Below are 13,960 nucleotides of genomic sequence, written 5' to 3'. Positions count from 1 at the left end.
TTATTTTCATCATAGAATTAGAAAAAATTCTTCCTGCTGCCAGCCTGGTTGCTTTCAAGAGAAGGACCCAGAGCAGGCACTAGGCCGAAAGGGAGATTAAAAGTACCAAATAAACAGCAGAAATACTCCTACAAATCACAAGGATTAAAGCTTGTACGACCATCTATCACTACATGAAACGGCGAGCCTACCATCAGCCACACTGATAAATGAAACACACTTTTCATCCATCTCTTTAATGGCACTTCAGTGTCATGGATTTGCCATGCACACCAAAACCCTGAATCCTACCTAGGCATTTCTTAATTGCCTAAGAAGATGGTAATTTATGGACTTGGCCATAATGACTGGAACACATTTGTTCAATCAATTTTCATACCTTAATTGAAATTTGTGGCTTAACAAGAAAAATCATGAAATTAACTGCTCAGACAGTTATATCTTTAAAACAGAACACAGATGTCAGGTTCTATTAGTGATCAACTTTCCTGATACATTTTAGGCTGCATTTTTTCCACTCTATGTAAGATTCTGAGATGAATTCCTAGGAAAAATAACAGGATTTGTTGGAGATTTCAGCCACCGCTGTGATAATTTTCTCTTTCATGTTATAACACTGATATTCTACTCACATGTGGCGTCGATGCTGGACTATCACTAATTTCATGGGGATGTTTTCAGGAACGTTCACCACATCCCTACTCACATTTGGAGCTGCAGAAACGAGGCCTATTTCCCAGGCAGCTCTCACAGCACTCACACCAATCGCGGTCACAAAACTTCTACGTTACTAAGCCCCTTTTACAACAGTAGATGCCTTAAGTTTATTAAATTTATTTTTAAAACAAGAGGGAGCGAGGACGCTGGGAGTAATGCAAGCAGTAAGGGTTGACCACAGATCTAACTGGCAATGGTATCTCCTCTAATGAAGAGGATACACACTACACTGGAGAGCCACTCTCACTAAAAATTACATGGAAATTCAGTTTCCAAAGGCTGCTGAGTTAGCATGCAATCTCTGCAGAATCTCATGACGCTGCGTGGGTGGCTAACAGCACTTACCTCTGAGAACTGTAACCTTCCAAAATCGCTCGGTGGACTTGCAATCTTAAAGACTTTCTTTGGCATCACCCACGTTTCCAACGTTTCCAGTTTGCTGACAGCCAGGTTGGTCGCGTGGTGTCTGATCAGGAAGCCTTGGAAACGGTCAGCAAGGAAGTAAATGTGGACAGAAACCGGATGACCCATGGGGTAGTATCTGTAAAACAGCACGCGCACACGCTCACCAGTTACACAAGAGAGACGTGAAATCGCCGTTGACTTGGAGCTAATGGCTTAAGAAGCATTAATTTCAGCTAGAAAATTCACGACTGTACATTAAGAAATTTCAAATGTGTTCGTGACTCATTATCAAATATTTTTAGGCCGTTTCAATTACCCAAAACGTAAAATATGTTACTAAGAATATATGCTCATTTAGAACATATTCACAGCTTTAAGCTCTTTAAGAGACGCCTCTGTGTGTCAGAAAACCCTCTTCCCTTACTGCCTCATCTGACTAAAAAGTACCACCCTGAGATAGACATCGTTAGGCTGCAGCTCTGTTTGCCAGCAGAAACACTTCAAGAAATGCATCTATTGCTCCAAATCAGATACCCTTGAGCAGGGTGAGTGGCTGCAGAGGCTGGGCAGTGGCAGCGCCTCCCTCCTCGCTGCGGGCCAGCAGCAGAGGGTGCTGCGAGGCTGGCACGGTGAGCTGATGCCCCGTTCCATTCCTCGCACACAAATCTGGTCCCTGACACAGTCTCCAAGGGCAGAGACTCCCCTGCAGCCAAGGACACCAGGATCCGCTCCCCATTTTAGGTTTCCTTTATTTTAGAAAATAAACTTCATGGTCATTAAATATTTAAGTTTCTTTTGCTCTGGGTTTTTTACTGATAATTAAAAATAAACTGAAAAAAGGTCCAGCAAACAGGTAAAACCTCTCATCGGGAGACTTGGAAGCCTACAGTTACAGTTTGGATTTTAGAGACACTGTAGTTCCAAGTCATTAAAACTTATGGTCGATTGCCTGCTATAGTCTCAGAAACATCTGTAATAATGTATGTGCACATATGGATGCATAAATAATTAAAACCATGTCATTCATGGTTCTGAAATCAAATATTTTGTTACTTTACAGCACACTCAGATATGTGAAACAACACAGTTAACATCAATGCTGTAAAGTAACAAGACATTTAAAATCAACCAGTATCACACCTTTCCAGTCAAGTCAGCCAAGTCTTGACTCCTCATGCTGGTTATTACACATCTCGGGACATAAGCATCAGGAGAAGCTAACCAAGAAGGACTTTCCATTACATGAAGTCTCTAAAGCTTGAGAAATAAACATAACAAGACACGGTACAAACAGGGCCAGCACTGATGGACTGAACAAAACCACAGCGAAGCCACACAGCCAATACTAGCAACAATCTGACTTCTGTTCTGAGTACTAAGGCCTCCTGTTTTATATGTGCAGCAGCAAATATTTACAATATCCTTGAAATAGTCTGAGTAAATTGTCTCTTGGCAGCAGTGAGTAAAAATGCCTAGAGATGGAGAGAAATAAATTAAATCTCAATCACACATTAATGTTGCTTCCACTGAAGATGCTGATATGCAATCTAATTTGGAAGCAGAGCAGTCTGCAGGGGGCACGGCTTCCTGAGGTTGTGAGCTACCCCTTGTTAGGAAAGTGTGCAAGGCAGTTTCTCTTATAAAAGTCTCCTGGGCCGCTGCGGGTGGCAGTGTGGGACTGACTCCAAATGCGATCTGAAGCGGTAGAGGCTTTCCTTGCAGCGCCTGCAGCAGCGTGAAACGAGCTGGGGTGGGGACTGCAGTATCAGCTACCTTCATGGGGCTATTATCCCTTACAGCAAAGGGAATGCTGGTCAGGTGCTCGGCTCAAATATATCCCTGCCACTCCCGCATCAGAGACACGCAAAATCATGAGAGGGAAAGAGGAAGCGTATATATATGCACACACCTAGAAAGACAACGTAGTATCGAGAGAGGAGACGTGAATCATAAACACTCGTGTTATCGACCTTCTGTAATTTAAATAGACTCGCAGCGTTTCGAGGCAGCTCAGGTAGGTATGAAGTGGAGCCTCTACTCCATATCACTGCTTGCAGTTCCTCCCTGCACTGTTTCAGAGGCTCCAGCCTGCTCTAAAGCAGCGGTGCTTTATCCCCCAGACAGCTGCAATCAGCAGCGAATGACACGGCTTCCCCATCTATAATCTCAGCAAGCTTGAAAAGCACCTTGAGTTCCTCTGCGATGAAAAGCTCCCCAGAAATGAAACTGATTATTAATATAAATCATCATCAGAACACTGGCAAAAGGAATAAGCACAAAAGTAATTGTCAGATTATTTCAGTACTGGCTATACATAGCTCCCGTCCTCTCTGCTGGCTTCACCCTGCAGAACAAATGACCCAGGACTTCTTTAGGTCTGCCTTTACTTCATATAAGGAGGGCATGCTACCCGTGATTAGTTCTGTCTAATTGTTATTGATCTTTTATTGCTTTGCACCTGTAACCTTTACTGGCAAAGCTGTAATAGGAATTTGGATCACTTATTACCACATCTTTCTAAATGGGGCATTGCTCAGCACTTCACAATGAAGTAGGAAGGTCAAGGCGCATTCAGTCTCCTCTCCAGAACACAAGAGGGGTAAAGTCCATCCGTCAAAGCACAAGGAGCGTCTCTTCAGTATTTGCTGACTCAGGCTGGATGTGCTTTCTATTCGGGTAAAAAAAGGCAGGGTCCAAAAAACACATTCTGAAGAAGGAATTAAGAGACTGTAAAGTAAGACTTTAAAAGATGAACCCTCTCTGCTTTGAATGTAAAGAGCTTCAGATGTGTTTGCAGGCAGCAAAAATCTACCATGAAGAGAGCCTTTTCTGTGCAAGTCTAACTCCAGGAATTCTTCCTTCAAATCCCTTTTAGACTGAATTCTTCTTAGCTAGGCTCATAGGTGAAAAAGGAATCTAGAATATGGAGAGGGTGGTGTCCCTTTAAAGAACAGGGATTTTTATTTGCTATATTTTTTTTTTATACATACATACATTTCATTTATTTGATGCTAATGGGTCCCACCAGCTGCAGCACCTTTGGCACAGACAGCTGTACCAAGCAAACTGAACTTGAGCAAGTAGTTTTCCGTACTCTGTGTACGCACCCAGGGGAACAAACAAGCAAGGACCATTAACCTGTCTATGTTCAGATTAATTCTGAAACCTTGTCCCCTGCTCTTGGTAAGCATAATAGAGGTGAACATGACCTCTGCTGCAATCACACAGAGGGTTTAGGAGCTGTAGGTATAATACACGTGCTGAAATTAATCAAGAAAACGCAGCAGTGAGGGTAGCACTGCCCACCTGGATCCTGTCAGTCTTCATCAGCCTAGAGGGGAACCCCTTAAAAGTGAATCAAACGGGTCACAATGTCAACCCTGACTACCCACTGCTTTATTATGGGAGTAAATACTCCTGGAAGTAAGTGCTGCACGCTTGCAGCTGCCCGGCTCTGTTTGTGCCCGTCCAGCCAGCACAGCCAAGCAGATGGACCTCTGCTGGCACCCGGCGGTCCAGTCTGTGTCCCCTCAAACACCCAGAAAAAGAAAGACAGACTCGGACTAACCGGCAGCTGTTGTCTCCGGCAGCATGGAACGACGTCTCAGCTCTGCGCAGGCCCAGGCGGGAGAAGGCGTGGTACATGGTGAGGGCGACGTCGCTGAGGGTGTGCACGCCGTCAGGCTCATCGTACACGTTCTCCCAGTACGCCCGGAGCCCCGGGGTGCCAGACGGGTAGTTGCCGTACAAGTAGTAGTCCAGCTGGCCAATTATCTCTTGATTCACTACAGCTTCAAATTTGCGGGCAAAGAAAGTTGGCCTGGCAGTCTGCTGCGGTGACAGGAAAGGAAGAGACAGTCGGAGGGAGCTCCCGTTTTCAGCCGTGACACTGTCCTAAGCCACTAGGAGGTGAGGACGTGAACTGGTTCTCCCCACAGCACAGGTGATGTAAAAGGTCACCTTTGTGACCATTTGTTGATAAAGAGTGTGGTTAAGATTCAGATACAAACTACCTCCCTACTTAGTGAAAATGCAGGTGTGCCAGTCTCTTCGAACGAACAGCTACCCCACACTGCCTTGGCCTTGCTCTGGAAGGCTCTCCACGTGCCACAGGGGTGGGGAACCCTCTAAACCACCACCTTAGCCTGGAAACGGTGCAGCACTCGCACGTGTTACTGTCTGGCAGGGAACAAAGCACCCAGTGGCACAGGGGCTCAGAAGAGCCAGAACAGCATGCTGCATACATGGATTTGCTGCTATGAGGTGGTAAGAAGACTCTGGGAGAGGTGCCACCCGTGGCTGAGTTTTCTCAGCTTCTGACTGGTCCTGCACAGATTTCTTGCGCTGCACTTGACACAGTCTTGGGTATATCACTAGTTTATTGGTATTCAACTAATATTAGGTTTTAAAAAGCCTGTGTTTTGCCTTGCTCATTTAAGCATGGGTTCTGAGGCACTAAGGAGTTCAGAAGTGCCCCAGATGGTTGAAAAATTCTTTTGAGGATGCTCAGTTTTACTCTCAGACAGTGCACGCTGTGGGCTCTCTGATCCCCTCCTCTGCAGCTTGCTTTGTGCACCGTGGGAACCGCGAGCAAGCCTTCTGGTGCTGTGTGTTCATCTGAAGGGCTCTCTCATCACAGAAGTGTCAGAAGTTGCCTTTACATCTATTCTGATTTTGAACTTTCCCTTGCAGCTCAGTTTACCTGATTGTCTTCTGAAATGTCACCGTTGGTTGTTTTCCCAGCCTGGAGCGGCAGGTCAGCCTCTGCAGGCTGGTAGCAGCTTTCTAAGACTTTCCATTTATTCTGTACTGGAGACCTTCCTGGGATTGGTGTTTGGGGAGCAGAGCCTCTCTTAGAAAATGTCTCATTTACTCTTCTTGTGAGTGCCTGTGTCCCTGACTTCAGCCGCGCCTGGTAGGCAGCACATTACAATAAAGAAAAGATCTCTGTTTCAGAGCAGTAATCATTTTTGTGCTGTAGGGTAACACATTCCCCATCCCACACAAAGCCTGAACAAACATGCTTTATGCAGGGAACCCTGAGGAGCTGCAGGGATGGAATTGCAAATCTAGTGACCTTGAAACAAACAGTTGTTCATTCTTAGTAGCAGATACACAGGCCAGATAGAGTCTTGAGACTGAGTGCACCCTTGAGCACAAGGATTTGCTCTCATGTCTGCCTTGAGGAAACCACATCACAAAGAAACCAATTAAACTTTTTAAGGCAGTCCTGCCAAGCCTGGGTGACCGAAACCTCATGACTCCGGCCCCCAAAAACACGAGATAAACTTTAAAGATACCATGTTCATGAATATAATAATAAAAACTGATTTGTCTTGTGCTATGGAAGCCTCTAACAGGCGCTCTAGTCAACTTTGAAGCTTTTTTTCACAGACAAATCCCACTGCTTAACAAGCCAGGAGCTTCATGAAAACATAAAAGCACCTAAGCTGGGACTTTGGAAAAACCCTTTAAAATAAACTCAAGAGTTATTAAGCAACAGTGACACAGTGAGAGATGTGTCAAGCTTTACTCCTTCCTAGCACAGCAGACCCGCTAATGCCAAGTAGTCCAAAGAGCTGCTCTGTGATCTTACCACACAGTGGTGAATCTCAAGGGCCAAAACATGGGAGAATCAATCTTTTATTCTCATGAAATTAAGAGCAGAGCTTCCTCACGCCTCCTTCTCCACCTTGCTTGATAGGGTAAAAGTTCCTTTCTCACTCCTTGCTGCAGCCACGCAGCCAGACAGCTCTCCATGCCCCAGCAGGGGGGGAGCTTCTTGGAGGGTATCAGAGGAGGAACCGCTTTAGTTACCTGGAATCGGTGGAAGTCTGCTGGTTTGAAGTCATTGGGGGAACAGCCACACCAGTCAACTATGTGCTTGTACTGACACTTGCAACCCAGTTTACGGTTCCAGTTCGTGATGCGCAAGTTGTTGTCCACCATGGAGTCACAGTATGGGCTGTTTTCCAGAACAGTGTGAAAGAAGGACTGCAAGAAAGACAGAGCACGTGAGTACATTGAGCTACTCAGACTTCCATTTCTTCCTTCACTTCAGCCCATGGGCCTGAACCTAACGCAGGTGACTTATCTTCTTTTGAAATGACAGAATTAAACTCTATTGTTCTGCCTTATATGAAAAGCACTTCACCTGTATGCATCCCATAGAACATGAAAAGATCACAGCACGCTACAGACCTAGCCAAACCCTAATAACATATGGTTGAGGCCTTGCTGCAACAACCCGGCACAGAACAACCGCACTTCTGCAAGGACCAGCTTGTGCACTGAAGTCCAAAGGTCTGAGGAAAGCGCCAGCAATAATTTTATGTTTTTCAGCTGTATGTGCAGTTCTAAGAAATTCCCATTATTTCTCCTTTGTAAGTTACTCTCTGATCTAACAGATTTAGGACTATTTTCCTGAGTAACGTGTTAATGATGTAACTCAACTTGTTTCCTAAGACAATTCTCAAACCTTCACCATAACTGTGGATATTATGAAAAACAATACAGCCTCAAAGAGCTTTCCTGTGGCTGTCTGTACCTCCAGCACTCTGAAACGCATTGCTGGTTGAATGGCCTTGTTCTGAAATCCAGGCACCAGAAGGACGTTCTGCCTCCTGCAACTACGTCTGAAATCATAAGTCTTTATTTGCTGACTCGAAGCGGCAAGGAATTCCTATTGGGCTATCGTAATTATATCATCGTAATATTAGCTATTACATCAATCATGCGTAATGGGGACTGATATAGCAGGTTAACAGGTCAGTCAAGGCACGGTGATGTTAGGAAACCAGCCATGCATCTTGCAAAGAAAACCTTGTAGAGAGAAGCTATGGAATATCATCAAATTTAGCCCTGTAAGAGATGATTTTTGGAGCAGTGAATTCTCTTTAGAATCAGCAATAGTAAGACCTATAAATAACCAGCATAATATTAGCATGGCTGCTCCTCAAATAATCCCCCTACCCTTTTTTTAATGTTAAATGACAGCCCAGTGAATATGGATTTTATGCTTGAACTGTTTGGTTAAACCCATAAAGGCATCCATCCTCATTCAAGCGAGAGGCAAAACCCCCCGTACCCAATTACCCATTGCCCTGTGTCCTTTTATAATGATACAGAAATTTCTCATAGATTATGGATGAAAAGGTCAGAGTTGAGAGAAAAGGTGATTTTTAAGAGAAATGGGATTAAAATAAGATTATTCAACATGCGTGTAGAATAATAAACACCTATCCAAAGATGACAATCTCTGTGCTCCCTTGCAAGCTAGTAACCTGGATTCGCAAAATCGGTCTCATCAGTCCCTAAAAATGTTCAGGGGCTACTAGCGAGGAAGGAAGTTAGAATTTTAAAGAGAGTTATCAAGCCCTCCTTGAGACTACTGCGTGCTATGTACACCTGGAGCAGAGCCTGACAAGTCAGGGAACAATGTACCTGTCGGGGCACATGGAGCACAGCCCGACGACCTGCCAGGTTGTGAGCTCTGTGTGCAGATAACACGCGTCGCCCTGACACGCTGCCGCACGCTAGACAAAATCCCGGCCTGGTGTGCACTCCCCTTCTGCATCGCTCGTAGCCAGAGCGATCCCTGACTGATCTAAATGCTTTGTGACTATGCCTTCTAGCTGAGTTTTGAATGGAACAATAAACCTTTGTTTGTAGGGTTTTTATTTTTAGAGGAAAGGGCTAGACGACAGCGAGGGAAGCTACTTAAGAAGACAATTCGCCATCTCTAATAGCCGTCAAAGGCTTTGTGGAAGAATAATTCGCAAGCAAAAGGCAGCTGGATTTTTGGTTGTTCAGTAATAGATTAATAGGCTTAAAGTATAAAACAAAACCACTATCTGCAAAATAGTCCTACAAACAAAGCAACTAAACAACTGCAAAAGTTGTCCTAACACTAAAGGACTTTCTTGTCATGGGAGTAAAATTCTCATTACCCGCTGTGAGACGACCCCAAGTCCAGGAAAATCAGGTGAAAGCCCCTCTGACCTTGGTGATTTTTGGGACAAGAACAAATATTGTAGTTTTGAAAACTGAGAGGGAATGCTTTGAATTCACATACCTCAGCAGGAAGCAACGTGTAAGAGTAAAACCTCTTCATCTTTGTCACCAGATCATCATTAGAAAAAGTGACATACTCCACAAACTTCCTGTTTAGGAGAAACCAGTCTGACCCTCCATCAACTGCGATTCCTTCCGGGATCCGCCGGTCCCCAAGGCGCCACATGTGGGTGTCACATTCCAGGAAAAGCCGATCCAGGCCTTGTTTTCTGATAAATCTGAGGGAATACAAAGGCAACCATTAAAAGTTAATTTGTATTTTGTTATAATCACTAGCCCTATAAATAAAGAAGCTGCTTTCTCAAACAAAAAAGGATACAAAGGTCACTTGTTTATATTTCTGTTCTACTCATAAATAATGCAGAGAACCTTGATAAATGATTAATCAGTTATATGCTCAGTTATAGGGGCAAAGATCAACAGATTGCTTTTAAACATCATTTACACCTTCTGCTGCCCTAAGACAGAGCCGTGCAAGTTACAGACCTGTATGACATGAAAACCCATAATGCCCATTAACTCTTAACGAACCACTGCCAAGGAACCGCAACACAAACAGGAACTAAACACGTGTGTAATAGGCTTCTGTCTCGAAATAAATGCACAGTTTTTGAAAAACAGAAAACTGAACATAACGGTAAAATGACCAATTTTCTCCTATGTTACTATTCCACAAATTTTTCTATTGGTGCATAGTTTATGAGGAAGAAATACAATTGCATTGCTCTTTGCTATAGAACAAGTATGTTTGCTCAATTTTCAAGTCTGTAGGGAACAGTGTTCTGTTCACTGCTGTACCGTGAGAAAGAGGAGTAACTGCAGAACTGTAAAGTTATGGAAATGAATTATTTGAGACCAATATAACAAAAAAAAAAAAGACTTGGAAAATCAATCTATGTTTGAAAACACTTTGGACTGGATGCCCACACATGTTTTGAGACTGCTTGATCCAGGTTTCTATTTGCCTTTCCACATTCAGAATAATTTCCCAGAAAGAAGCAGGACGTAGCACACGCCTTCGCAAGAGTGGCTGAGCGCTGTTAACACTGAGCTGCCGTCTCCAACACATCCCACGTGTTCTGAGCAAGAATAAACACTAGCCAAGCAGACCAGTAACTAGCATCCAAAAGACCACAGAGCTCACTGGACGCGAGGGCTGCAGGGAAACAGGAGCTGTGGCCCCTACCGTGAGGAGGACACTGTTCACTACCTGAACAACACGGAGCTGAACCAGGGTTCTTGGAAATGTTTTAGGATTAGGAGGTGAAGAAGACATTCTAGTGGCCCTCAGACACATGCAACCAATGGAAGAGGAAAAGAAATAAATGTTAAGGAACAACACCAAAGCTTTCTGGACTCCTGCATCTGCAAGTGGGAGTATTAACCCCACAGGCTGACTCCCTGGTTACAGCTTTGTTCTATACCAATCAAAGAACCGAAACGCAATTATGAAATGGTGCATATTCATTTTCAAAAGGACCGTAAATGACTTCAGGGTCCATGTCTTACTGATAGCTACGTCTCTTCTCACAGTATGAGAAGCAGAGCTCCTCTGTTAACACAGCAGTGCAGTGGAGAAATTTTTCATACCATGAACAAGTTTCTAATTTCATGTTCCATTATGAAGGATAATAGAAAAGTCTTGCAATTTTAATGCAGTGCTCTGGAATGTAATCTTCAAATTCAATATTTATGCAGTTATCTCCAAATCAAATATTAATGTGCCTGAAATTTTGGTCATTTATTTATTTCCCTCAAAACTAAATGCTCATTTGAGTTAATTATTTTAAGAAGTTTATTGACCATCTTTAAAGTTCTTTTCCATGAAATTATTTCTTTCAACCGCTATCTCTACCAATTTATCATCCTTTATTCTCATTTGCAAACAGAAGTTTCTTCGACTGCAACAGAAGCCCCCAAACAAAATAAAAAACTGTGATCACTTCAAACCCCCCTCTACTTACAAACTCTCTCAGCCTATTGCATGACAGGGCTTACAGCTATTTGGTACCAGATAGGTCAGTTATACAATTTCAGCCACACTCAAGTTGAGGGCGTCTCAGCAAACCTCGGCTTTGAGTTTCACATTTTCCAGAATAGCTCACAGGCTCCTTTTTTTTATGCCCACAGTTCCATGACTTTTTTAGCTAATGGCTTGGACAAGCAAATCTCAGCACACAGAGTGAAATAACATAACTCTTGGGAGCATAAGTGTTTTCACAACAAATCTCAATCCCAATAACCTATACAACAAGATTATTAGAAGAAAACTAATGGTACTTTCTGACAATTCATCCCCCCGCAAGGCAGCGCAGCCCAGCGGAAGAGCAGCAACATTTCTGGAGAACTGCAAAGACCCTTTTGCTAACACTTCTCAAAACCTTCTGAGAAAGATCATCTCAGGTTTTAAGTATCAAGAACAACTGAATAGGAAGCAGGCTTACCCTTACTGGGCTGCTTCACACACAGTCATTACACCTAAACAAATAACACATTAGCATAGCAAGTTATTCCCTTTTATCTATTAAGCAATAATTTATACAAGGAGCCTTGAAGAACCAGCTCTCCATTACGCAATCGCTTGCTATTCACTTATGTCCTTTGGGAGGCAATGGACCAAGTATATTTTAGATCTGCTAGAGGCTGAATGATCCTGTCTGAGGAGGAGGTGGGTAGCCCTAGCAAGCCTCCCCTGTACTGCTGGCACTCAGAGAGCTGAATTGCAGCCCAAGTGGAAAAGGTGGATGAGGCTTTTTTTTTTTTCCACTCTTCTAGGATGACTGATGCTCCAAGCTTCCCCAGCAGCAGCATTTCGGGCACTCAGGAAGGCAAGAACTTACTCTAAGCATACTGCCTGAGGGAAAGATTCTATTTGTATGCCATGTAGGTCTTTTCAAGAAATCAAACCCCCTCAAACACTACAAACAATTCATAAAAGATTCTTGATTAGCTATCCAACAATGCTTGCAGCAGCCATCTCTGAAAAGAAAGATAAGAAGATGAAGGGCGAAGGCATGACCTTACTGATTTGCTTCTAGTCTAATGCTGTATTTCATTAGTTTGTGGCTATGCTCAATGTAATACTAAACCAGTGTATTTTATGAAGGCATGCCAAGCTTCAGAGAGAGCAATGAAATGCAAAAAACAGTGATTCTTCTCTCAAGTCTTTATCTCTTGGGTTTTAGAGGACACCTAGCAGATAACTCTGAAATTAAAGTAGAAAAAATTGATTAGCAATAGCATTTCATTAATCTCAGTCAATGTGGAAAACATGATGTGCTTTCTGGTACCCCAAACTCCAGGTAAGATCTGTGCATCTCTGACAGCTGCAAGTGCACTTGCCAGGACAATGACAAACCACTGCACCACGCTAGGGTTACCCAAACATAACGGAGATTGCCATCAGGTGAAGACTCTTGACCTTCCTCCTGATCTAAGACAAACAATAGGAGGAAAATAATGATGATAAGAGAGTCAACCAGGAGAACATAAAATTAAAATAAAACTTGGGCTAAGACAAAGCATGCTGTTTTACCTTATTTTCATAGAACACTCCATCCAAGATATTTAATGCATGTTATACATCGATTTCAGCTCTTCCTGAAGAGCCTCTAGAAATGGCTCCTCCAGTTTTGAGGAGCCCGGGTTACACTTGCAAGTAATAGCAGGCATAGTGCAACATGGATGTGTCTTGTTAGCTGAGCTCAGCAATCAGGCAACTACACACATGAAAGGTGCTGTACGCACCCTGACTACGTGCGGCTGCAGCCTCGGGGTTTACACAGTTCCGGCTGTTTATTTTTATACTTTGTTAGAAAAACTACTGCCTGTAGCACGTGGTCTGTCACACTGAGTATAGATATAGTAGTCAACTGTCCAGAAAGCTCATGGTTGCAATCCAGCTTAGGAAATTCCTCTTACTTCGTAGTGTATTTAAATATTTATAAATTCATTTCAGGTGACACTCTTGGATTGTTTAACGCATGAGCCACTTGTAACATGTTTAGCACACGCTCCTACAAGATGAATATAAACACTTAGCTGGGCTCTTCTTATGATACATTTTAGCTACTAACAAATATCGTTGTACAGTTATCTAATAGCAGCAAAAATATCACCATTAAATATTACCCTTTTGGACAGTTTTCTGCAAGTGATACTGCCTATCGCAGCAACTCTGAGAAACCCCTGCTCCAGAATGTTCACAATGCAGCGTATACGATAGAGTTCGCTGCTTTCTGTTTTCCACAGTCTATAAATGAATAAAACTTTCTCAAGCATCAGAGGCTGACAGATTGCTAAATGTTACTTATCAGCAACTTTGTCACAAAAAGGTTTTTTTTCTGGAAATAAGATTTTTTTTAAGGTGAAAAGGTTTCCTCCTAAATGTTTTCTGCTTCTGGCCTCTTGCCTAGAAAATCTTGTACTGGCATTTCACTGCTAACCAGGTGCACCTACCAGACCCCATCATCATTACTCACTATACAAGAATAAGAACTATGAATAAAAGTTAACAATACATCAGCAAAACAATTCCTCACAAGTAGAGAGTCAGTGCCAAAGCAAGGATCTGCAAAGCCTGGAGCTCCCCTAGCGCTGCTTCTATGTTCTCCTTAACTTATGAGGACAAATTCTGCACGCTGCTTTGACTCTACCTGCTCTTCTTTTAACTCTCTTTAGACAAGAATTTGAAGAAGTCAGACAGTTTTGGTGGGAAAAGTCAAATAAATATTTTTACACATGAGCATATAAGAGTCTCCTGCCA

General features: G+C 43.1%; 1 protein-coding gene across 2 annotated transcripts in view; it reads right to left on the bottom strand.

Moving 5' to 3' along the window:
* The window catches only part of XYLT1 (xylosyltransferase 1), a 159,007-nt gene that overhangs the window by 19,953 nt on the left and 125,094 nt on the right, over positions 1-13,960 (bottom strand). For both annotated transcript variants that reach the window (XM_069870335.1, XM_069870336.1), the window contains exons 6-9: positions 9,197-9,413; positions 6,940-7,116; positions 4,691-4,953; positions 1,063-1,258 (exon numbers count right to left, since the gene is read on the bottom strand). In XM_069870335.1, the coding sequence (XP_069726436.1) occupies positions 1,063-1,258; positions 4,691-4,953; positions 6,940-7,116; positions 9,197-9,413 (853 nt within the window). The remainder of the gene's footprint in view (positions 1-1,062; positions 1,259-4,690; positions 4,954-6,939; positions 7,117-9,196; positions 9,414-13,960) is intronic.

Source organism: Phaenicophaeus curvirostris, chromosome 16 (assembly GCF_032191515.1).
Source record: "Phaenicophaeus curvirostris isolate KB17595 chromosome 16, BPBGC_Pcur_1.0, whole genome shotgun sequence".
Classification (NCBI taxonomy): Eukaryota; Metazoa; Chordata; class Aves; order Cuculiformes; family Cuculidae; genus Phaenicophaeus; species Phaenicophaeus curvirostris.
This window is presented reverse-complemented; position numbering and strand designations above follow the sequence as displayed.